Source organism: Chionomys nivalis, chromosome 25, assembly GCF_950005125.1.
Source record: "Chionomys nivalis chromosome 25, mChiNiv1.1, whole genome shotgun sequence".
NCBI lineage: Eukaryota > Metazoa > Chordata > Mammalia > Rodentia > Cricetidae > Chionomys > Chionomys nivalis.
The window spans coordinates 1,160,273-1,180,511 of NC_080110.1; the positions used below are offsets into that span (position 1 = coordinate 1,160,273).

Below are 20,239 nucleotides of genomic sequence, written 5' to 3' on the forward strand. Positions count from 1 at the left end.
CCTTGTGCTGGGTGAAGGGGACAGGGAAGAAGAGCTCCCTGGAGGCTCACATCCAGGCTATAAAGCTCTGAGAAATAACAGAGCCCCAGAAGAGGGTCCTAGCATCCTCTCATAAGATCTAGGTTGGGGGGGGCAGGTGGAAATGACAGAGCTGGACATAGCTGTCTTCTGACTTTATGGGTGATGTGCCCCAGGATCTCCAATAGAGGATCATTGACTACTCATGTCTTGTACATGAAATGACATAGTCTTTACACAAAACCTACCCAAATCCTCACACATTGTTAGGGTTTCTGTTGCTGGGAAGAGACACCATAGTTGGCTGCAGAACTCCTGGGACTGAGCTCTTACTACAAACGGTGATGCCTGCTGGTGCCTGTGTTTTCTGTTCAGCTCCTGAGTCTTTCACTTAATACCTACGTGATACTGGGAATTACCCAGTCTCAGGCACTGTGATTTTCTCCTCTGTTTTTTAAGGCACTTGAATATGTTAAAGGCCACCCAAGATTACTAATCAGTACGGAGGGGTTCCCTCAGTGTTTCAGGGGTTCTGGAGACTTGGGGACACCAGCTAGAGTGACTACTACTTTGTGAACACTGTAGTCATGTTTCACACTTATGACCTTGCCCTCTGTTTACACCAACCTGGGGAGGGGGCTGTCATTACTGTCTCCATGTTACTCTTGGGCAAGTGAAGATTCAAAGAGGTTAATTAACTAGTGGTGCAATTAATTAGCCATAGCAGAGGCATCTGGGCCCAAGCAATGGGACCCTGGGACCCAGCTCTCAAGAGAACTGTGGGGTCTTCTGAGAGCATGACGAGCAAAGTCTGCTTTTTCAGTAAGAAACCAGGAAACACCTTACTTTTCTGGTCACCAGTATAGGCTAGAGCTTACGGCAACCGAGAGAGCAGGAGCATCAGGACATCACAATCTGGGGATGGTGAGCAGAAGTGGTGGGAATAAGTCTGGTAGCCAGAGGCTGGGCTTCTTTGTCTAAAGCCTTCCTTGGTACTTCTGTGCCACAGTGGCTGCCTAGGCTACAGGAGTGGACAGTCATGTTAATCTCATTAGGTGGCTGAAGGGACTAAGGAAGCAGGTTGCTGGTACAAGTGTCCTGTTTATGGCTACAGCCAGCATATAGTAGATGCTCATGGTTGTTCACACAGTCTCTCCCTGGACATGCTGTTATTCTAGTGACATGGTATGAAGCATGGCCCCAAAGGCTCAGATTTCTGACTAAACCTCAAGGCAGAAACACACATTGGCTTGAACTCAGCCCAGGGGCTAGACTGCTGGAATTTACATCTTGATGGCTTACCATGTCAGTTATCTCAGACATGCTGCCTGATCTACCAGTACCTCAGCTTCCTTATCTGCGAAGTGGGCATAACAGCCGCATGCTTCACAGGGCTTGGGGAGCACTGCATGGGTACTAATCTATACCAGGCACTTAAAGTCGGGGCTCAGCATATGGTTAGCATTGGACACACACTAGTGGTTTTGACTCTGATCAACCCTTTGTGTACTTGGGCTGAGAAGCCGTTCTGGGTCTTCAGGAGCCCAGGTTTATATGACAGATCTGCAATAACCTTGCGGGCCCCTCCCTCCATTCCCATCAAATCCAGCTAGGACAGAAATCCCTGCTGCTTGGGGTGGAGTACTCCCAAGGGAGGACAGTCTGACATCAGGAGGTGGGAGGAGATTTGAAAATGATACGGTCGCCCAGAAAACATTTAAGGGAGTCAGGAAAGTGTGTGTTCACACGTCATTTGTTTTTTGGGCTGTTTGCATTTGGATCTGGGCAGGACTCATCTGAAGGAGCTGGCTGATGTATTTGCATTGCTTTTAGATAAAAAACAAACAACAACAACAACAACAACAAAACCCAAAAAACAAAAAAACTACAAAACCCAAACAAGGCCCCTGCAGGAGAGCCCTGGCCAGTTCATGAGTAATTCCCACCTTGCTGGAGGGGAGCCCTGGGGTATAAATCTGAAGCGGTCAAGGAGTCTCATATCATTCTCAAGCTGGAGGGAAGACAGAGAGGGTGCGCTCCCAGAGATTTTACTCTGCCGAGATTGGTCAGGAAAGTAAGGACGCCAATATTTCACAGAGGGGGATAGAGGAGGAAAGGAAGAGGAACACAAATGGAAGGGTTACCAACAGAGACTAGTCAGAAAGAACAAGACGCTTCGAATCCTGTAATCCACAGGGACCCAAGCAGATCCTTGGAGTTCAGCCGCCACCCCACTCCCCCCTCCCCACCTCGTTTGCCATTTCAACCAGCAGAGCATCAGCAGCAACAGTAACGGTGATACTCGGTGCCAGCAAGGAGGCGGGGGTGGGGGGATGGGGGGGTGGGGGGGTGGGGGAGTGGGGGGGAGGAGTGTAGTGCGTGTATGCCTTGGTGGCTGAGATCCACAAGCAAAGCTTGGGACTCTCCGCTTCTTCCTCCAAAGATAGCCCCAGGACCAATTCTCACAGTCCCCGCCCCCAGGGTCCCTGCGCCTCCCCGTCCCCCCGCCCGTCGCCCCCCACCCACTCTCCCCCTCCACCTACTTGAGCTGGCGCGGCTCGCAGTCCACGCCTGGCAACAGCAGCCGGGCCGCTTGGCGGACATCGTCGCTGTCCATAGAAAAGCTGCGGCGGTGGCCGGCATGCGCCACCGCCACTCGGATCCACTCCATCAGAGGGGGCAGCACGAGGAAGGGCCTGCGCAGGAGAAGGGAGGCGGGGATGTGTTAGGACCGCCAGGGAATCAGGGCTGCTCAGACCCAGCCCCGGAGACCCTTATCCCACCCCTATCCTGACTTCCACCCCCACACCCATCAGGTTTCCCTGGAGACCCTGCCTGGAAATTCCTGAGTGCGAGAGCCTTTGGAGACATCCTGACCCCACTGGTGACCCTGGGGCAGACTCTCTGGATTCTCTGGGCCTTGGTTTCCTCATCTGTGAAAGGGGGCTACCGAGGCCACCAAAGAATGCAGTATTACTCGGCTATGAGTGCTGTCTCTTCCAGAGATGTGCATGTGGAGACAGATGAGTCACTTCAAGCTCTAGCTCAGGGTCTGGGAGCCAGAGGAAGCCAATGGACACCTGGCATTACTTCACACTGCCAGTCCAATCCAAGGAACTCTCTGCCGTCTCCCTTCCCATCCCTGCCAGGCTTGTTGACATCCTTCTGGCCTCAGTTCTGCACTAGCACTGGCCTATGGAAAGGCACAGAGCATCTGCCAAAGCGGGATGGAAGCCAGGCACAGTTCACCTTCACAAGCTGGGGCCCAGGAACAGCCAGTAAGACCGGACCTGGGGACATTGCACACATCCCAGACACCGTGGGAGCCAATGGATGCACTGTGTGCCATGGGGACCCAGTTGTGGCAAGCGTAGCTTTCTAAGTGGATTTGAGCCTGCCTACCGTTTCATCCAGGGACTATATACTCGATTTTCACATTTGTATCCTGGAGTGTCGGAAAATACTTGAGTCCCCCTCCAGTTGGGATAGTATGAGGCTGGGCCTTGGTAATTTTTAAAACCTCCCATGTGTTTTTAATGTGCAACCCAGCTCCCTGGATGGCTTGTTAAAACGCAGAGTGCTGGTCCCACCTGCAGCAGTCTTGATTTGCTGGATCAGGAGAGGAACCTGGGAAATGGCATTTTCAATCAGTTCCTGCTACTAAGGGGGCTGGCCTAGGAATGTCACTCAACTGCTCTGAGTCAGTGAAGGAGGGATTGAGAATGGCCTGCCTGGGGAGGGTACTAAGAGGCAGGCTCCTTGGCCTGTCCTCAGAGATGATAAGTGCAGAGAGCTTATGGACACAGTCTGAGGCATGGGAGAGATGACCCAGCAGGCAAAGTCACTTGCTGCCAAACTTGATGACGAGAGCTTCATCCCGAGGACCCTCCCACATGGTGGAAGCAGAGGATCCAGTCCTGAAAGTTGTCCTCTGGCCTCTACATGACGCACACCGTGGCATTGTGCACCCTCATAAATAAATGCAATTAATTTAAAAAATAAACATAAATTGAATAAGCACTTCCCAGGCTTCCCATTTTAAGTGGACCCTACTTTGAGAATGGTATTATGCAGACCTGTAAGATTTCCTGCCTCTTGGCAAGGCCTGGAGGCCACCGAGGCAAGAGTACCCAGGGTGCCAGATTTAAGGAAGCAGGATCCTACAGCCATGGGAACGCAAAAAGGGTTTACAAGGCATCTGCTCCCTCTCACAGTACTGACATCACGAGCTTCCCACAAGGCTTTGGTGCCAGATCCCAGTTTTCCTAGAGTCAGAATACTGACATGATGTTAAAAATTACGACTCAATCTTTTACTGTCATCTCGGTTAACCATGATCATGACATCTTCTAAATGTTTACTGATGTTAAGGAACCTTCCTGGCTTTGGATCCGAAGGTTTTCAGAACTAAGAGTCAGACCTAAGTTGTTTGTTTACACAGTCTCTCTGCTGCTATCCCATATGATCTCACCGTTCTCTCGTGCTGCTTCCCAGCATGCACTCTGTTACCCAGAATGCACCTGCTACTCCAGGGGCACTGACCTGGTCTTGGGTCTTTGAAGGCATGCTATGCTCATTTCCTACCCCGCAGCTCAGGCCTCTGTGAGTAAGGTCCCCATCTCTTCAGAAGTCCGCATCCTATTTAACCTTGGCCACAGTTCAAGTCCCGCCCTCCCTAAACACTTGTCCTGATAATTGTGCCACACACACCACCCTCAGGTGGCTCCCACTTGGAAGGACTTTACTCCTTCTGCAGATGCCTCGTTAGCGTGTTAATTCCATCCGTGCAGAGACCTGGGCTGTTCAATTCACTGCTCCTATCTCTGCTGCAGGATAGTGCATAGCAGGCTGGAAGCCCTCAGTGTCTGTTCATGAAACTGAACTCATGAAACATGAAGACTCACCAATTTCTTACTGACTGATACTAAGAAAATCAAGTTTCTGGTCCTGGGACCTAGAGGTCAGACTCTCAGGGAATTTCTGTCTGCATCCACCTACTCCTTAACCTGTCTCTCTCATTCTCCTCATCTCTCCATCACCTAAACTGAATCAGGCACTCAATAAACACACCGACTTGAAATCGAATTGGATTCCACTGTCTCCAGGGGAAGCGGGGTTTATTTCAATCCCTGTGTCTCAGTCACTGCTGGAAACCAGTCCCAAGTGCTCAGAGAACTCCCCCAGGTGTTCTCAGGCTTCTCAGAGGTGAACCCCCTCCTGTCTTTGCTCAGTGGTCCCCAAGCCTTGTCCCTCGTGGATGGGAGTCTCCATTATAAAGCTATTCTGGTGCGGCTGCCTTTCACGCTGGAGGCTGGAGCATAGAGTGTGCCTGCTGAATACCAAAGAGGGGCCCTGCCACTTCTAAGTCGCTTCTTTACCAAGCCAGCCGACCAGCCCAGAATAAAAATCCTCAGGCCCAGAAGTTCAGCCCTCCTCTGGAATTTCCTATGTTCCTATTCTCTCAACACCACCTCCTCCCGTCATCCGACGCCAGCAGTTTATAAGCTCATGAATTCCTTGCCAGCAACTCATTTAAAAAACCTTATCTTGTCTGCTCAAAGGGGACAAAATCATATTATTTGAGATGCTTTCTTTGAAAGAGATAGTGATGGGAAGGAAATTTAGGGTTTTGAGTCAAGTGGTGTAGAGAATGCTCAAGAAAAATTATGGCCTCTCTCTCTCTCTCTCTCTGCATGTATGTGTGTGAGTGTATTTGTGCGTACACGTGTAAGCCAAAGAAAACCACTGGTGGTGCTTCCCTGAGGTCATCCATTCACCTTGGGTTTTTTGTTGTTTGTTTTTGTTTTGTTTTTTTTTTTGTTTTGTTTTTTGAGGCAAAGTCTGTTATTGGGATCTGGGCCTCTTTCTGATCCAGGTAAGCTAGTATGTACCGTTATGCCTGGATCTTTGTTTATTTATTTATTTTCTTAAAATCCTGGGGCACTGAATTCTGGATCCCATGCTTGTAAAGAAAATGCTTAAATCCCAGCTATTACCTAGCCCTCTTTTTGCACATTTTAAAGAGGATAGTGATTCATTGGGGCCCCTTGCTTTATTTAAAGGCAGTCAGTTAAAACCAAGAGCCCATGGAGGAAATGGTGACACCTTCAGAGGCTCCCAAGATTTATGTCAGTGTGGATGGGGTGGGATCAATAGAGCAGAGTTGGGTTTTGGACATCTGTATTCTAAGCCTACTTTCCCAGCAGTTCTGGAACACAGCAAAGTCATGAACTAAGCATCCTGGATGAACAGGGGAGGGGGTGGTTCAAACAGTGCTGTGGCCTTCATTGTAGCTTCAGGCAATGTAGGTGGAGTGGGGCAAAGATTCTGAAAGGGAAGAGAAAGCCTAGATGGGCTTCTGCAGGCTCAAGCCAGCAGGTCAGCTCAGGAAAGCCATCAGAGCCAAGATCCAGGGAGGAGGACATGCACAGATGTTGCCCCTCCCTGAAACCACAAGAGATCTGGTGACAATGTGAAGGGCAGGGAATGAAAGGGACTGTGGCTGGTGATCCAGCAGCACCAAATTCCAGTTCTGGGTCTGTTAAGAATTCACCTTGTGACTCTGGCTCTGGCCAATGCCATTTTAGCCCTTAGTATCATTTGGAAAGTGGGGTGGGTTCAGGTGAGACGGCTTAATTTGTGGGCTGGCAGCAATCTCTGTGAATGGCCAGACAGAAAGTATATGAGGCTTCATGGGCCATATGGTCTCTGCTGCAGCTAATTATCTTGTTCTAATAATCTCTGCCCCCATAGTGAGACAGCATCTACAAAACCAAATGAATGCAGTTAGCTATTTCAATAAAACTTTATTGATATCTGGTCATCGTTGGTCAACACTGGTCTGTTTAGTTCTTTTTGATTCTAAAGGTCATTGATTCTATTGGAAGAGTGAGTTGCTTGGGAACTGAGAAAGGGTCAGATCTATGGTCAGGGGGAGATGTAGAGAAGTCCATTAAGGTGTTAGTGACATGGACAGGATGCTTAAAAGATTGGAAGATGGGGATTCTCCCATATAGAGTCACACTCTGGCATTATCACAGAGGGTCTGAGTTTGGATATCTGGTCTCCAGAATACTAAGGGTGTAATTCTGAGGGAGATTTTGCATATGTATGTAGGAGTAGTGTGTGCATGTGTGTGTGTGTGTGTGTGTGTGTAGAGTAGTGCAGATGCATGTGTATGTGAAGTCCCAAGGTTGGCTTCAGGCATCTTCCTTGTTTGCTTCTACTTTATATTTTGAGGCAAGGTCTCTTGTTGAACCTGGAGCTCTCCAGTCTGCTCTAAAAATTCCCTGCCCACCTTCCACACACTAGAATTACAGGTGGATCATCATGCCCACCCAGATATTCTATCTATCTATCTATCTATCTATCTATCTATCTATCTATCTATCTATGAGACAGGGTCTTATAGTTTAGCCCAGGCTGACCTGGAATCTGCTATGTAGACCAGGCTAGCTCCAAACTTGCAGAGTTCCCATCTGCCTCTGCCTCTTGAGTACTGGCATTAAAGACATCTGCCCCCACATCTGGCTTCCTATCAGTTCTTTAAGTAGGTATTCTGGGGAATCTGATCTCTGATCCTGAGAACTATATAGCAAGCACTTTATCTGCTCATTCACCTCTCTAGAGGTCCTTTGTGTTGTATGCGGCCTCCACATCTGTAGCTATGATTTTAGAGTAGCCACAGGGAACACATAGAGTGTTACTATAAGAAAGGATCAAATGAGATCACGTATGCACCCTGACATGTGAACTCAGGAACTCAGTGGCTGTGGCTATAGTTTTCATCACCAACATCATCTTCAGCCTCCCTCGTCTGTCTCTTTGCTGGAGGAAAATGCGTTGCCACAAGGAGCTGCTCAGAGGGCTGCTCCCGCCTTCTTGTCACGTGGAAGCAAATGTCTGTGGTTGCTACAGCTCTCTGTCGTTAAGCCTTGTGGCCCTGACTTTTTGTTCTTGCTATTTGCTGAGACTTTCTCAGACTGGAGAGGAGTTTCAGTGTTTGACTATGGTTTAGGAAGCTCACAGTTCCAGCGATACAGGGAACGGAGAAAAAGCAGCTCACAGGTCACAGATTAGTTTCTATAGCAATCACCACACGATCTTGCTGTATCTTTGGACACCAGGAAGATGGTAAAAAGAAGAGGTAGACTGGTTATTATGGTGACAGTCCTACTGTGGAAGGTGTGGCTGGCCTGCCAATAGAGTGGTTCCTGTTGTTGTTGTTGGAATTAACATTTAACTCTATTTATGCTGAATGAGCCAGTTGCCTTCCATAACATGGAAGGACCTCACTACTCTTGAGGCGAAGGGATTCTGTCTCTGAACCCTTGGACTTGGCTATATCACCAACTATCTCCAGGCCTTCTGCCTCCTGGCCTGTCCTATAGTTAAGTCTTTCCCTGTGAGCATGCACATGTGTGATTGTGTGCACACACATCTAGGGTATATCAAAGTTTCCAGAGAAACAGAATCAAAAGGACATGTGTATAATTGACAGATCGATGTGTCATCTCTCTATTGATTTGTCAATAAATCTATTACTTCATCCATTCATGTATCAATTTACCAATGGAACTGTCTAAACAACCACCCATCTTTGTCTACCTATCTATTCACCCATTATCTACCTTTACCTATATATCTAACTATTACTTTGTCACTAAATTTGTAAATCAGTCCATCCATCCATCCATCCATCCATCCATCCATCCATCCATCCATCCATCCACTCTTCCACCCTTCCACCTATCCAACTCTTTTATGGAGCTATTCATATTTCCACCCATCTATCCATCCATTCTCTGTTCATGTTATTGGTTCTATCTCTGAGTAGCACACACCAGCAATGAGATTTAATTGTATGCAGATGCCCTTGTCCTTTCGAATCATTGACCCAAAGTCTCATCATCATATGTGATTGTCTGAGGCCTGGAGGAAGTGTGGGAAGGAAGTTAATGCCGAGGACCACTTTGCAACATCCTAAGTATGCAGGCACACCACTTGAAGACCATGAGACAAAGACATCATGGGTAGTGGCAATGCTTTCAGGGAAAAGTAGACATTTTGTGCTCAGAGAACAAGAGGGAATGTCAGCCCCAATTATGGTGATTACATAAATCAGCTGGAATGGAGCAGGAACTAAGGGGCATGAAGCAAGGCAATAACTTCTGCTAATGGTACCCCGGGGCAGGCGTGACATACCATAGAACACTTGCTGGCCTTCTTCTCAAGCATTCTGAGGATGGTGACTTGGAAGGCTTAAGAGCTGTAAGCAGAGTGCTAAGGTACAAGTGTGTAGGGCAGAGCAAAAACACTACTTGAAAAAGGGTCTCCACCTTGCTCACAAACATCCATCTTCTCCTCGCTATTCCTGCTGCCCAGGGATGTGGCTCCATCACATTTCCTGTCGTCTCACAACCTGACCCTCTTCCTTTGTATTTAAGCATCCTTCAGCATTTAAGCACTCAGCTCTCTTTCTCTCTCTTGGTTTTTCGAGAGAGGGTTCCTCCGTGTAGCACTGGCTGTCCCTCAACTGGCCATGTAGACCAGGCTGACCTCCACCTGCCTCTGCTTCCCTTCTACAGAGATCAGTCCCCTGCTTCTTAGTAAACCCCCTATCCTGACCTTGTAGGTCTTTTCTGACATCTACCATAGGCTGAGGACTCTGGTCTTGCCAGCAGTAGGATATCTGACCCACTGTCTCCCACTCAGATCTGTGGGAATAAACAAACTAGCATGTGCCTCTGTTCTCCGGAGAGCTTGCTACACCCTATCCTGACACGTTAGGATGCTGGACCTCTTGGATGAGAACTTGATCACTGCCTACAGGGTAGGGTAGTAATGGGGCCTAGGATATAAATGACCCTGAAAAATGCCCACAACTTCAGAAGTGGGGAGCCACCCTCTTTGTGGTAGTCTACCGCAGATCCCCTCATGGCACACAAGTGTGCATGCACACAGACATACACACACACACACACACACACACACTTACACATGATGGGCAAGGCAAGGGTAGCTTGCCTCCAACACTGTGTTCTCTGATATCCTGGCCACTGGGCCTTGGCTTCAGGAAGATGGCATTCTGGTTCCCTTGCCATAAACACGTGAACTGCCATTACGCTGCCATCGGCAGGTAGAAAGGAGAGGTTATGTAGATTTTTTTCAGCTCTGACTCACAAGAACCCCACTATCAAAACACAGGCTTGGGGAATGAATTTCACAGCCCCTGGTGCTACCACAGGAAACCCTATGTGTCTCCAGAAGCATGCTAGATCAGGCTGTGTTATTAGGTACCTGTGCAATTGTGAATCTATTCCACCTCTCTGGGCCTCAGTGACTTCACAGGCACAGTTTAAAGATTATGGCACCATCACTTCTAGCTTATAATAGCCACATAATTGTTTTGAAAGAAAGAAAACCAAAAATACTGAGATGAAGAACTCAGAAAGAAAACCGGTGAGGGTGGTTTCCAGCAGAACTCTGCTCAATGAAACTTTCTGTGCTGCTGATGCTCACATCAATGCTGTCCAGTATGGCAGACCCTGGCCGTGAGTGGCTACCAAGCACATGATATGTGGGTAGCGAGATACAGAGCCAACATTTTAATTAATTTATGTAGCCATGTACAGGTGATGGCTACCCTATGGACAATGCCAACTCAGGATCTTTTGGGGCCACGGTGATTTCAGACAGATTGAGGTAAGGAGAAAAGGGTGACAGTCAATGTCTTTGACTTTGTCTTTTCTTGATCATGAATATTGCTATTACTACAATCATCATCATCGTCACTATCACCACCATCATCAACATCATCATCACCATGACCACCATCACCACCACCATCATCTTTACCATCACTATCACCACCATCATCAACGTCACTGTCACCATGACCACCATGACCACCACCATCATCTTTATCACCATCATCTTTATTGTCACTATCATCACCATTATCTTCACTACCACTATCACAAACCATCATCACCACTATCACTATCTATCATCACCACCATTGTCCTTATCACCATCATTATCATGATTATGAATTGTTAACACTTTCCACTGTTCTTGGTTTTGTTTTAATCTTGGATGAGTGTTTCCCTACATGTATGTATGTGTACCACATGTATCCGTGGTACCCACAAACCCAGAAGAGGACACTGGATCCCCTGGAATTCGAATTAGAAGAGATTGTGAGCTGCCATATGAATGCAGGGAATAAAACCCAGGTTCCCTGTAAGATCAACAAATACTCTTAACCATGGATCCATTTCTCCAGCCCCCATCCTCTGTCTCTTGAGAGCTTCTGATACTCCAGGCTTGGCGCACACCAGCTCAGGCGCGTGATTTCATTTAATCACAGAAATAGCAGAGGGTGATGATGATTGCTCTCCCTGCTCTGCAAATGAGTGTACTGGTGTGAGGTGAGTGAGCCTCTAATGGGCACAGGCAGACACAGCTGTCAGGCAGAGCTGGGGTTTGATTGCAAGAGGACCAGAAATCACAGCCCATGGGTGAGTCATTTTTCTAGTGTTTCTCTAAAGACCAGTGCAAGGCTGACCAGGACGCTGAGCACTTGAACTCTGGTTGCTCATCTGGGACATAGGAGGCTGAGTCACAGTACCCCCAAGTCTCACTTCAGTAGGTAAAGGTCATGGACCCTATGTCTGTACATTATACAGAACCTCATTTTTGTATAATAAATGCTGTCGCTGTTTTATGCCTGTGACCATGACTTTGAGAAACCCTAGATGTTCTGGGCACAGTATGCATATTTCCCTAGACCCATTCCTTGACTGGGTTATGGGATTCAGGCCAACAGGAAGGTCTGAGGCTACCAGCCCTGGACTAAATGGCCAACTTCTGATATCTAATGTGAGGAGTTACTTAATACACATAAGAGTATAAAGAGTATATTTTTCTCTGTGTGGACGTTTAAATGAGATGGTGAGAAGATAATGTACGCTTCCCCTTTTTGCCTTGCTGGTCAGAAATCTCAAAGCTAAAACTTAGAAGAGATTTTTCTAGTTCATCACTTGTCTTCTGTGTTCTAAATGACTCTCTCTTTCTCTCTCTCTTTCTCCCCCATCCCCATGTGTGTGTATCTCCCCCCAACTCCGTGTGTGTAGATGTGTGTGTCTTTCTGATCCTCATGTGTGTGTGGTGTGTGTATGTGTGTGTGTATATGCAGGCATATGTACATACACATGTGTGAAGGCCATTGACCACCTTGGGTCCTGTCCCACAGATGTTACCACCTTGTTCTTTCAGATGGGGTTTCTCATTGACTTGTTGCTCTGCTAGGCTAGACTCTCTGGCCAATGAGCCCCAGGGATCTCCTATTTCTACCTCCCAGGTGTCGGAACTACAAGTATGTGGCAGCATGCCCTACTTTTGTATGTGGGGTCTGGGGAACTGAACTCAGACCCTCATATTTGTATAGCAAACATTTACTGACAGCCATCTCTGCAGCCCAACATACCTTTAAACTCTTTTTTTTTTGTTGCATATTTCCTTCTATAACTAACTCACACTGTGAGTCTAATTCAAGCCCCTTCCAGAACTGGCTTTTAGTCAGAAAGGATGGATGACTGAACAGACATCATCAGGTTCAGATGAACTGAAGCCCTAGCACAAACTGGGTTGATGATAAAAATGAAAACATCACCACGTGGAATGAGGAACCTTACTGAAGAGGCAGCTGATGACAGTGAGATAAAGCTTCCCATTAGGAAGAAAAATTAAATGAGGAATGCAGAGGAAGGAGGGGAAGAGAAGTCCCCCAGGAGGCTTCAAAACCCCAGGAGTGGGACGGAAGAAGCAGTGTTGTACCTGAAGGGAGCAGTCGTGTGGCCACTGAGTAAATCAATGGATCGTTGAGAAGAAAATGTCCTTGTGGTTTGCTTGTTAGATGACCTGTGGCCCACTGTATGTAGTGCCGGGTGTGGGATGTGGGTGGCAGAACTCAGGAGGCAACATACAACTTCAACCAGGGACTGTTTTTTTCAGTGGTAGGTACATGATTGGCTGGGACCCTAGGGACACTCTGTCCTTATCAAAGTAAACCATATACTTGTATATAAAGAGTCCATTGTTTATGTGTAATTAATGTGTGCTAATAAAACATAAAAAGTTGTCAGAAACTCTCACACAATTAGAATCAGAAAAACATAATTAACAAAAACACCACCCACAAGACTTGGGTTCTACCATTAAAACTTTTGCCACAAGTCGCAGTACCACAGCCTGCCTGAAGGGGGCCTCCTACTCACATATGCTCTGTGCTCCTTGGCCTAGTTGGCATTTCCCTCTAGCTCTTGAAACTACCTTCTCATTGTACCTATTCACTTCTAGCCTCTTGGTCTCACTACATATGCTCTATTCATTGTGGGATGTGCCAGGTTGAACCTTCAACTGCTTAAATCTGAGTCTACAATCTACCTCATGCCCCCACTTTCTAAGCACACCCATTCTCCTCTTGGATCCTGGCATACTGACCTAGTTCTCCTGGGCATGGACTTGTGAGGTGGTTCTTGCTACCTTTCTCCTCCAGTGCTACACATAGGAATTGAGTTTGCACAGGGGTTGAATAGAAACCACTCTCCTTTTTTGGAAAAGCAAGGCTGAATCAAGTCAAAGCTTATCACACTTTTATAGGCCTGGATGAAAACCCCACAGTCCAGATCTTTAAGAAAAGCATCTCTAGGGTGAGGTCATCATGCTTATTTATCATTGGTTCTGCTTCTTTCTGCTCCTTTCTGGAATACTCGGGATAGGGGATTTCACAGACTTAGGTGGTAAATAAATGTTCAGTTAAATTAACAATAGTTCCCAAGTACGTAGGCTGTGGAGCCATATAGCTCTGGGGTTTCGTTCTGGGGCTGCAAAATAACTGGGTCAACTGTCAGGCCACATGGTCAAGAACGTCTGAGTTCTTGCAAATTCAGGAAATGAGCAACTAGGTGTCCTGACTTTGGTCTGGCACATGGGAGGTGTTCAGTGAGGTATGGCTGCTTCAGGCCGCGTGTGCAGAGCTATGTCCAACTATCCTGGGTGAGCCATGAGGAGTAGACATGTGCACTCCAGGGAGCAGATTCCGTTCTGTGCACCTTAGAGCAAAAAGAGCCTCAGCCCTGAAAGATGGGGCCTTGAGGACTGGAGCTGGGCAAACCCTTGGGAAGGCTACTTGGGCATACAATAGATGGCTTTACTGCAACCTAGAGAGCCACCCCAATCTAAGTCCAGCACAATATTGCATTTTAATATATAAGCAAACTCATTTTTAATACAAAGAATCCTTTATGTTTTTCAATACTGTAAGCTGGTTGACACTCATAGAAATATTACTTATTGCCCAATGAAACAGAAGGGCTCATGTATTACTACAGTATATTTAAACCCACGGCACACGGTTTCTTACAGGGTAGGGGTTTCAATGCTGTGAAATTCTCATGCCCTCTTGTCTTATGGAAGGAAGGGCACAAAGATTATTCTACTTGATTCTAGTCACCTTGACTTAAAAGTGGTTGGATTACAGTGATGGACTACTAAAGTCAGTTCTGCAGCAGAGTAACTGAGAACTGGCTTGGTGTTATTTGTTGCTAAGCCCTGGTTCTAGTAAGTGTTGGTTATGTATGCTAAGGAAATTTGGGTTTTAAGACCAAAGGAAGACCTTTCCATGTTTGGATAAGAATGTATAGCTTGTGTCAGTAATGAAAAATGCCCATCTCAGTCATCAATGCGTAGGACAGTATAGAACACAGTGCTTTGTGGTATTCAGGTATACAGTGGGCCCAGGTATTCAGGTTGGGATAGTTTATATTATAGGCAGGCATGCAAACTCCAGATAAGGCAGTGGGAGGACACACTGTGAAGTTCCAGAACTGGGAACTCCATACAGTAAAGGGGAAATTCCTTGGACTATGGATACACCCAACAGGCAATTGGCGCAGGAGACAGTTGCTTCCTGGGAAATCCAATAGTAGATTCAAGGTTGTCCCCAAAATGCCGTAAGTAGAGATGACATTAAAGAAGGTGTCAGTCTGTCATATCAGGTGTGAGCAGGGGTCATGGGATCAGAGGGTGGGGTTGGATAGGGAGGAGCAAACCCTGCCTGTGCTCCTATCTGATAGAGCCATACATGCCACGTACATGACCTAGGTAGAAGTCCACATACAAACCACGGCCTGGGACAATAGTGAATGCCAATTATGGACTGCCTTCTGCACGGTAGACTTCTGTTGTGTATATTGTTGGAGTCTACCCAAAGAGAGTTTCATGAGCCATCTATTGCCATGGGGCAGGGGACATAGAAAACACAACAATGACAGGTATGGATAGAAGATGCTAGATACAAAGGTTAAACAATCAAGGCTAGATAAATTGAGCCCAAATCCAACAATCTCCAGCTCAGATACAGATATGTGAATGTACTAACGGGCATTGACCCTTTAAAAAGTATAAAAAAATGAGATTATTGGGCATAAAAACAAGCCAATCCATTCCATTAATTCTAGAAAATGAAGCACTATCTAAAGATGTCCTATATCAGCAAAACCTATTTGCAAACCAAGCATATCAACAATATTTAATTTTCTTCTAGCACAAAGGCCAAAGAAGGTTAATTGCAGTTATTTGTATGTTCAGAAAACGTTAGACAAATCTATTTATTTTTCAAATGTAAATTGCTCTAGATCTTTGCCAAGTCAAAAAAAATGAATGAAAATTAAAATTTGAGAGACAAAGAATGTGGTAGATAGCTCTCTAGGACACTCTCAAGGTGTGTTTATTAACTGTCCTGATACACCTCAAGAGAACCGTTGCTTGAACCTCTATCATGCTTGCCACAGGAAGGGAATGCTGAGTGTAGACTTCAGGGATTGCTTTGACTTTAGCGTTTTCCATGCAACGCAGAGAAAGCAATTATCTTCTGGCATTGACACAATTCTATAGCATGTAAAAGAAATGTCTCCAGAAGTTTCAGTTTAGGATTCACGACTAAATTCAGTTACTTAAGTAAAATGCTTATTATTAAATTTTTAAAAATTATTTTTATTGTCTCAACTTCATATATGTGAAATAAATAACATATTATAAATAGTAGACATATATGTACCTTATTCCTCTTCTATCAAACCCCTCCTTATTCCCAATAATCAAGTAGATCAATTAATTTTCTATTACACTTTAAATCTATTATCTTTATTGTGTGTGTATGTGTGAGTGTGCATAGGTGTGTGCAGGTCAGTAGACAACTCGTGAGAATTGGTTTTTTCCTTCCACCACGTGGGTCTCAGGGACTGAACTCAGGCCACCAGGCTTAGGGGCTAGTGGCCTTACCCAGTGAACCATCTGGTTGGCCCAGAGTACGCTCATTTTTGACCAGACCTCTGTATTATTTTCAAAACCGTTTTTCTTTATGTGGGTCCTAGAAATAAAACTCAGGTTCTCACACTTTATGGAGCATGTCCTCAGTTTAATTTATGTCTGTACTATTACCCCAACCACACTGAGGAGGGGCACTAGGTCTGTATCCTTCAGTGTTTCTACAGGAGCATCACCATCGCTCAGGCTGACAATGGTATCTGTTTCCTGCTCGGATATTCCTCCTCACTATCAGCATGAGCAAGGCTTGTCCTGTGTTCTGCTGCATCTAATAGGTCTTCCAGAAGTCTTTAGATTGGATGCATACATATTTGTTAAATGAATCAGTGAAAGTTCTGCACAATGGGTTCCTCCAGATGGAGTATCACTGCCTCCGGGAGGGAGGGGGAAGGCACATAGGAATCTAGAAGCTAAAAAAATTTTATGAAGCCCTAAAAGCTCCCGAAGTTACAAGATTTAAAAGGTCAAGACCCATCTTTAAAGTTCTGAAGTCAGCAATAAATAAAAATAAATAAGCAGAAAACAAACCACCATCACCATCAACAAAAACCTCTCGGGGAAACGAGAGACCATCTTCAGTGGAGCTGTCTGCAGATTGCAGGATGGGCAAGCATCTCAGGGAGGCAGCTTCTCAGGGTCACCCATGCTGTGCTGGGCCTTCCTGTTATGTCTTTAGTCACGCATGCTTTGTGAGCAATCTTTCACCCACATTCTTGTAAGTGACCACCATAAACTCGCTGGCTCATGCAGTGAGACACGAGTGTACTTGGCTCTGTGGGGCCCTATCTGGAGTGAATGGATGCCCTGCTCACATCCCAGGAAAGCCACGCAGCAGAATGTATTAAGCCTACCAGTGTGCTCGTCTTGAATGCTGGTGGGCTTCCTGCTTTACTCTAGGGGGTGCTTCTTGGCTTCTAAAGACTAAGGAGAATGATAAAAATAGCTAGATGTGATTATTTCTCAGCAGCAACGAGTGAATAAACTCCATATCCTTAGGACTTAAGGAGAGCTAGATTTGAGAAAAAACGAGGTTAAAAGTCAGATCTAGGACCCTGCCAAAGGCCCAGAAAAAATTCCATTGACCACCCCCTTAAGACGTTTGACCCTGAGAAAGATGGAAGCAAAGTAGAAGTAGCAGGCTAGTATTGGGCCTTTCTTCCTCAGAAGCAAGATGCCCTCTGAACCAGCTCCGTCATCAGTGCCGCTGGTGCAGGGGAGCAGCTGGCAAGGGCACTGGCTGAAAGGCTTTGGAATCGTCTCCGGGGCTCTGCAATACCCGGAAGGATGAGATGGAACGGGTTGTAAAGTTGCTGAAGGGATTGATACAAAGCTTCGGTGTTTTTAGGTAATAAGGGCAGACCAGGGCAGTGCCGGCTTCCAAAACTCTTTCCTTGCCTAGCGACACCTAATGTGTTTTAGCTCAGTCCAGCCCATCTTCAGAAGGTCAATCACATGGACATCACTGAGTGTTTAAATAACCTAAGCTCCTTTGCGTGTCTGACTTGCCCACCTAGGATTACAGCTCCCACTGCCCTCCTGATGGACTCTGTTCCAGCCTCCTTAGCCTCCTGGCTGGTCTGTAAGCTTGTCAAGTATGATCCCGCCCCAGGGCCTTTGCATTTCCTGTTATGATTGGCAAGGTCAGTCCTCCTCTAACCCCCTGGCTTGAGGCCTCACTTTCTTTAGGGCGGGAACTTTCGGTCCCAGCTCAAAGGAAGGGGAACTTTCTGACCGTCCTACCTAAAGCAGCTCCTTCCTTGATTCGAATACTTGCTTTGTTTCTCTATCTCTATACATGATACATTGTTATCTATGCATTTGTTCCCCTCCACCCCTCTTGTGGTAGCACTCGAAGCCCATAAAGGCGGGTATTTTGCCTGACCCGGTAGCTGCTTGCTACTTGTCTACTGAATGGGTGATTGCATGAATAAGCATCTCCTGGGCACCAACTTCTGAACTTGGTGATAACACTGCAGAGGTTCCAGCCCTCAGGGTGTCTGCTCTAGAAGCCTTTTGGCCAGGAGCACACAGCGTTCTAAGATGATGAAGTTTGTGCTTTGACATCAGTCACAGCTGAGAGGGTGACCTGAGCCTGTGGGAAGGGAAGGTTTACCACAGGGTATGGGCAGAGGGTATGAAATACAAGAAGATGGGGCATTTTAGGGGGATTCTGTGGAGGGGGTAAGAAGTTGGGAGACATTGAACCTAAGTTAGAAAATACACGAATAGGAGAACCATTTGGAGCAGTCTCAGTACTGATTGGTTCCCTGTTTATTAACAGTTTCCTTAATAAATGGGGGGAGGAGAATCTGGGGCTGTCCTTGTGTTTAAAGCCTTCAGAGTTTGAACTACTCAGGGGGTTTCATGCAGCCACTTGGTATTGACTTAAAAACCGCTTCAATGGCAAGAAGTCTGACAGTCATTAATTAAACCTGCCTGATTGTTAGAGCAGGATCAGCAGTTAGTGACAGAGGCATAAGTGGTCACCAACATAGGATGCAGAGAGCTAGAACTCAAGGCAAACTGTAGAGCGCCATGTCACTTGTTCCTGTCAAGTGCTCAGGGGTTCCGGGGCAGAGGCAGTTCCGCAGAGAAGGGCTTTGGAGGCTTATGAAAATGGTAGCATTCCCAAGCTTGTTCTCCCTTTCACCACTTATGAGCATCCTTCTCTGTTACACACACACACACACACACACACACACACACACACACACCATGGTGCCTAGCGTCTCGGAAGCAGTCACATGAGGGTGGGGTTTCTGTGTCAGGGGTTCAGGGGTGAGTAGAGAAGAGCGCTACAAAAGACTGTAGGGCTCCCTCCAGCCTTGCGGTTTGAACTTGGCAGTGAGAAGAGCGAAGCTTGGGAAAATTGCTACCTGCTTTTGCTAGCCTCTTCGCCAAAATTCCTGGGCGTGCCAGAGCCTGACTGGCTGAACCCTGACTGAATTTCTCAATCTTTTAAGACCGAGAGGAAGCCTGCCTGGGCAAAGTTTAGTACACACAGGAAAAACATGCGTCAGAGCACAAAACCTGAAGTCCACAATTACAAAGAAGCGCACACAGCCACCTCATAAATGAAAGTCTCAGCCAGGCGCATGCACAATGACCTTCGTATAAAAACAATGCCAACGCTTGCTTTGTAGAGTCCTAAAGATGTCTTTCCTTCTAGAACAATCAGGGAAGATGGGGGGGGGGTCCTTATTGGAAATTCTAGTTTCAATTTTGGAAACTCTCACAGTTTTAGCTAGGCGAGTATGTGCGTGCGTGCGTGCGTGCGTGCGTGCGTCTATGAAAACACAAAAACAACCTGAGCTGATCTTGCCAGGGGCTTTGCTGGAAGCCTGGAGGGAGGTTTCTCGTAGAAAAGCTACGGAGGCCCAATGTGCTCATTCTAAGAGATCCTTTATGTGATTGTGGAAAGAAAGCTGGCAGGCCTGGAAGTTACTGTTCCCACAAGGCACTGCTTCTTGAAAAAGGAAGTAGGAGGAGCCTGGCTGGGCAAGGCTCTTTCTGGGGGAAAGGGCTGGGTTTCTTGGCCGGTTTTTTCTCACATTAGCCATCTGAGGCCCTGTAAATTATCTTTCAATTGCTCTTCTCCAAACAGACTCCTCTTGTTATATCCACTCTCTCTAAATAGATGTTTTAGTCATGCCATGGTGGGTAGTTTTCAAAGAACAACGATTTGCAAATTGGAAACAATCCCAATGACCAGCGACTGGGGAAACATTAGGCAAATTACAGGACATTCAGAAGATGGACTATTTCACAGCCATTAAAAATTATGTGCATGAATGTTCTGCAGTACCCAGAAATGCTTATGGGACACTAT

The 20,239-nt window shown here is 46.5% G+C and overlaps 1 protein-coding gene across 3 annotated transcripts in view; it reads right to left on the bottom strand.

Annotated features, from left to right (window-relative positions):
• Positions 1-20,239, bottom strand: part of Abtb3 (ankyrin repeat and BTB domain containing 3) — a 232,945-nt gene that overhangs the window by 52,721 nt on the left and 159,985 nt on the right. For all 3 annotated transcript variants that reach the window (XM_057758173.1, XM_057758175.1, XM_057758172.1), the window contains exon 4: positions 2,562-2,714. In XM_057758173.1, coding sequence (XP_057614156.1) covers positions 2,562-2,714 — 153 coding nt within the window. The remainder of the gene's footprint in view (positions 1-2,561; positions 2,715-20,239) is intronic.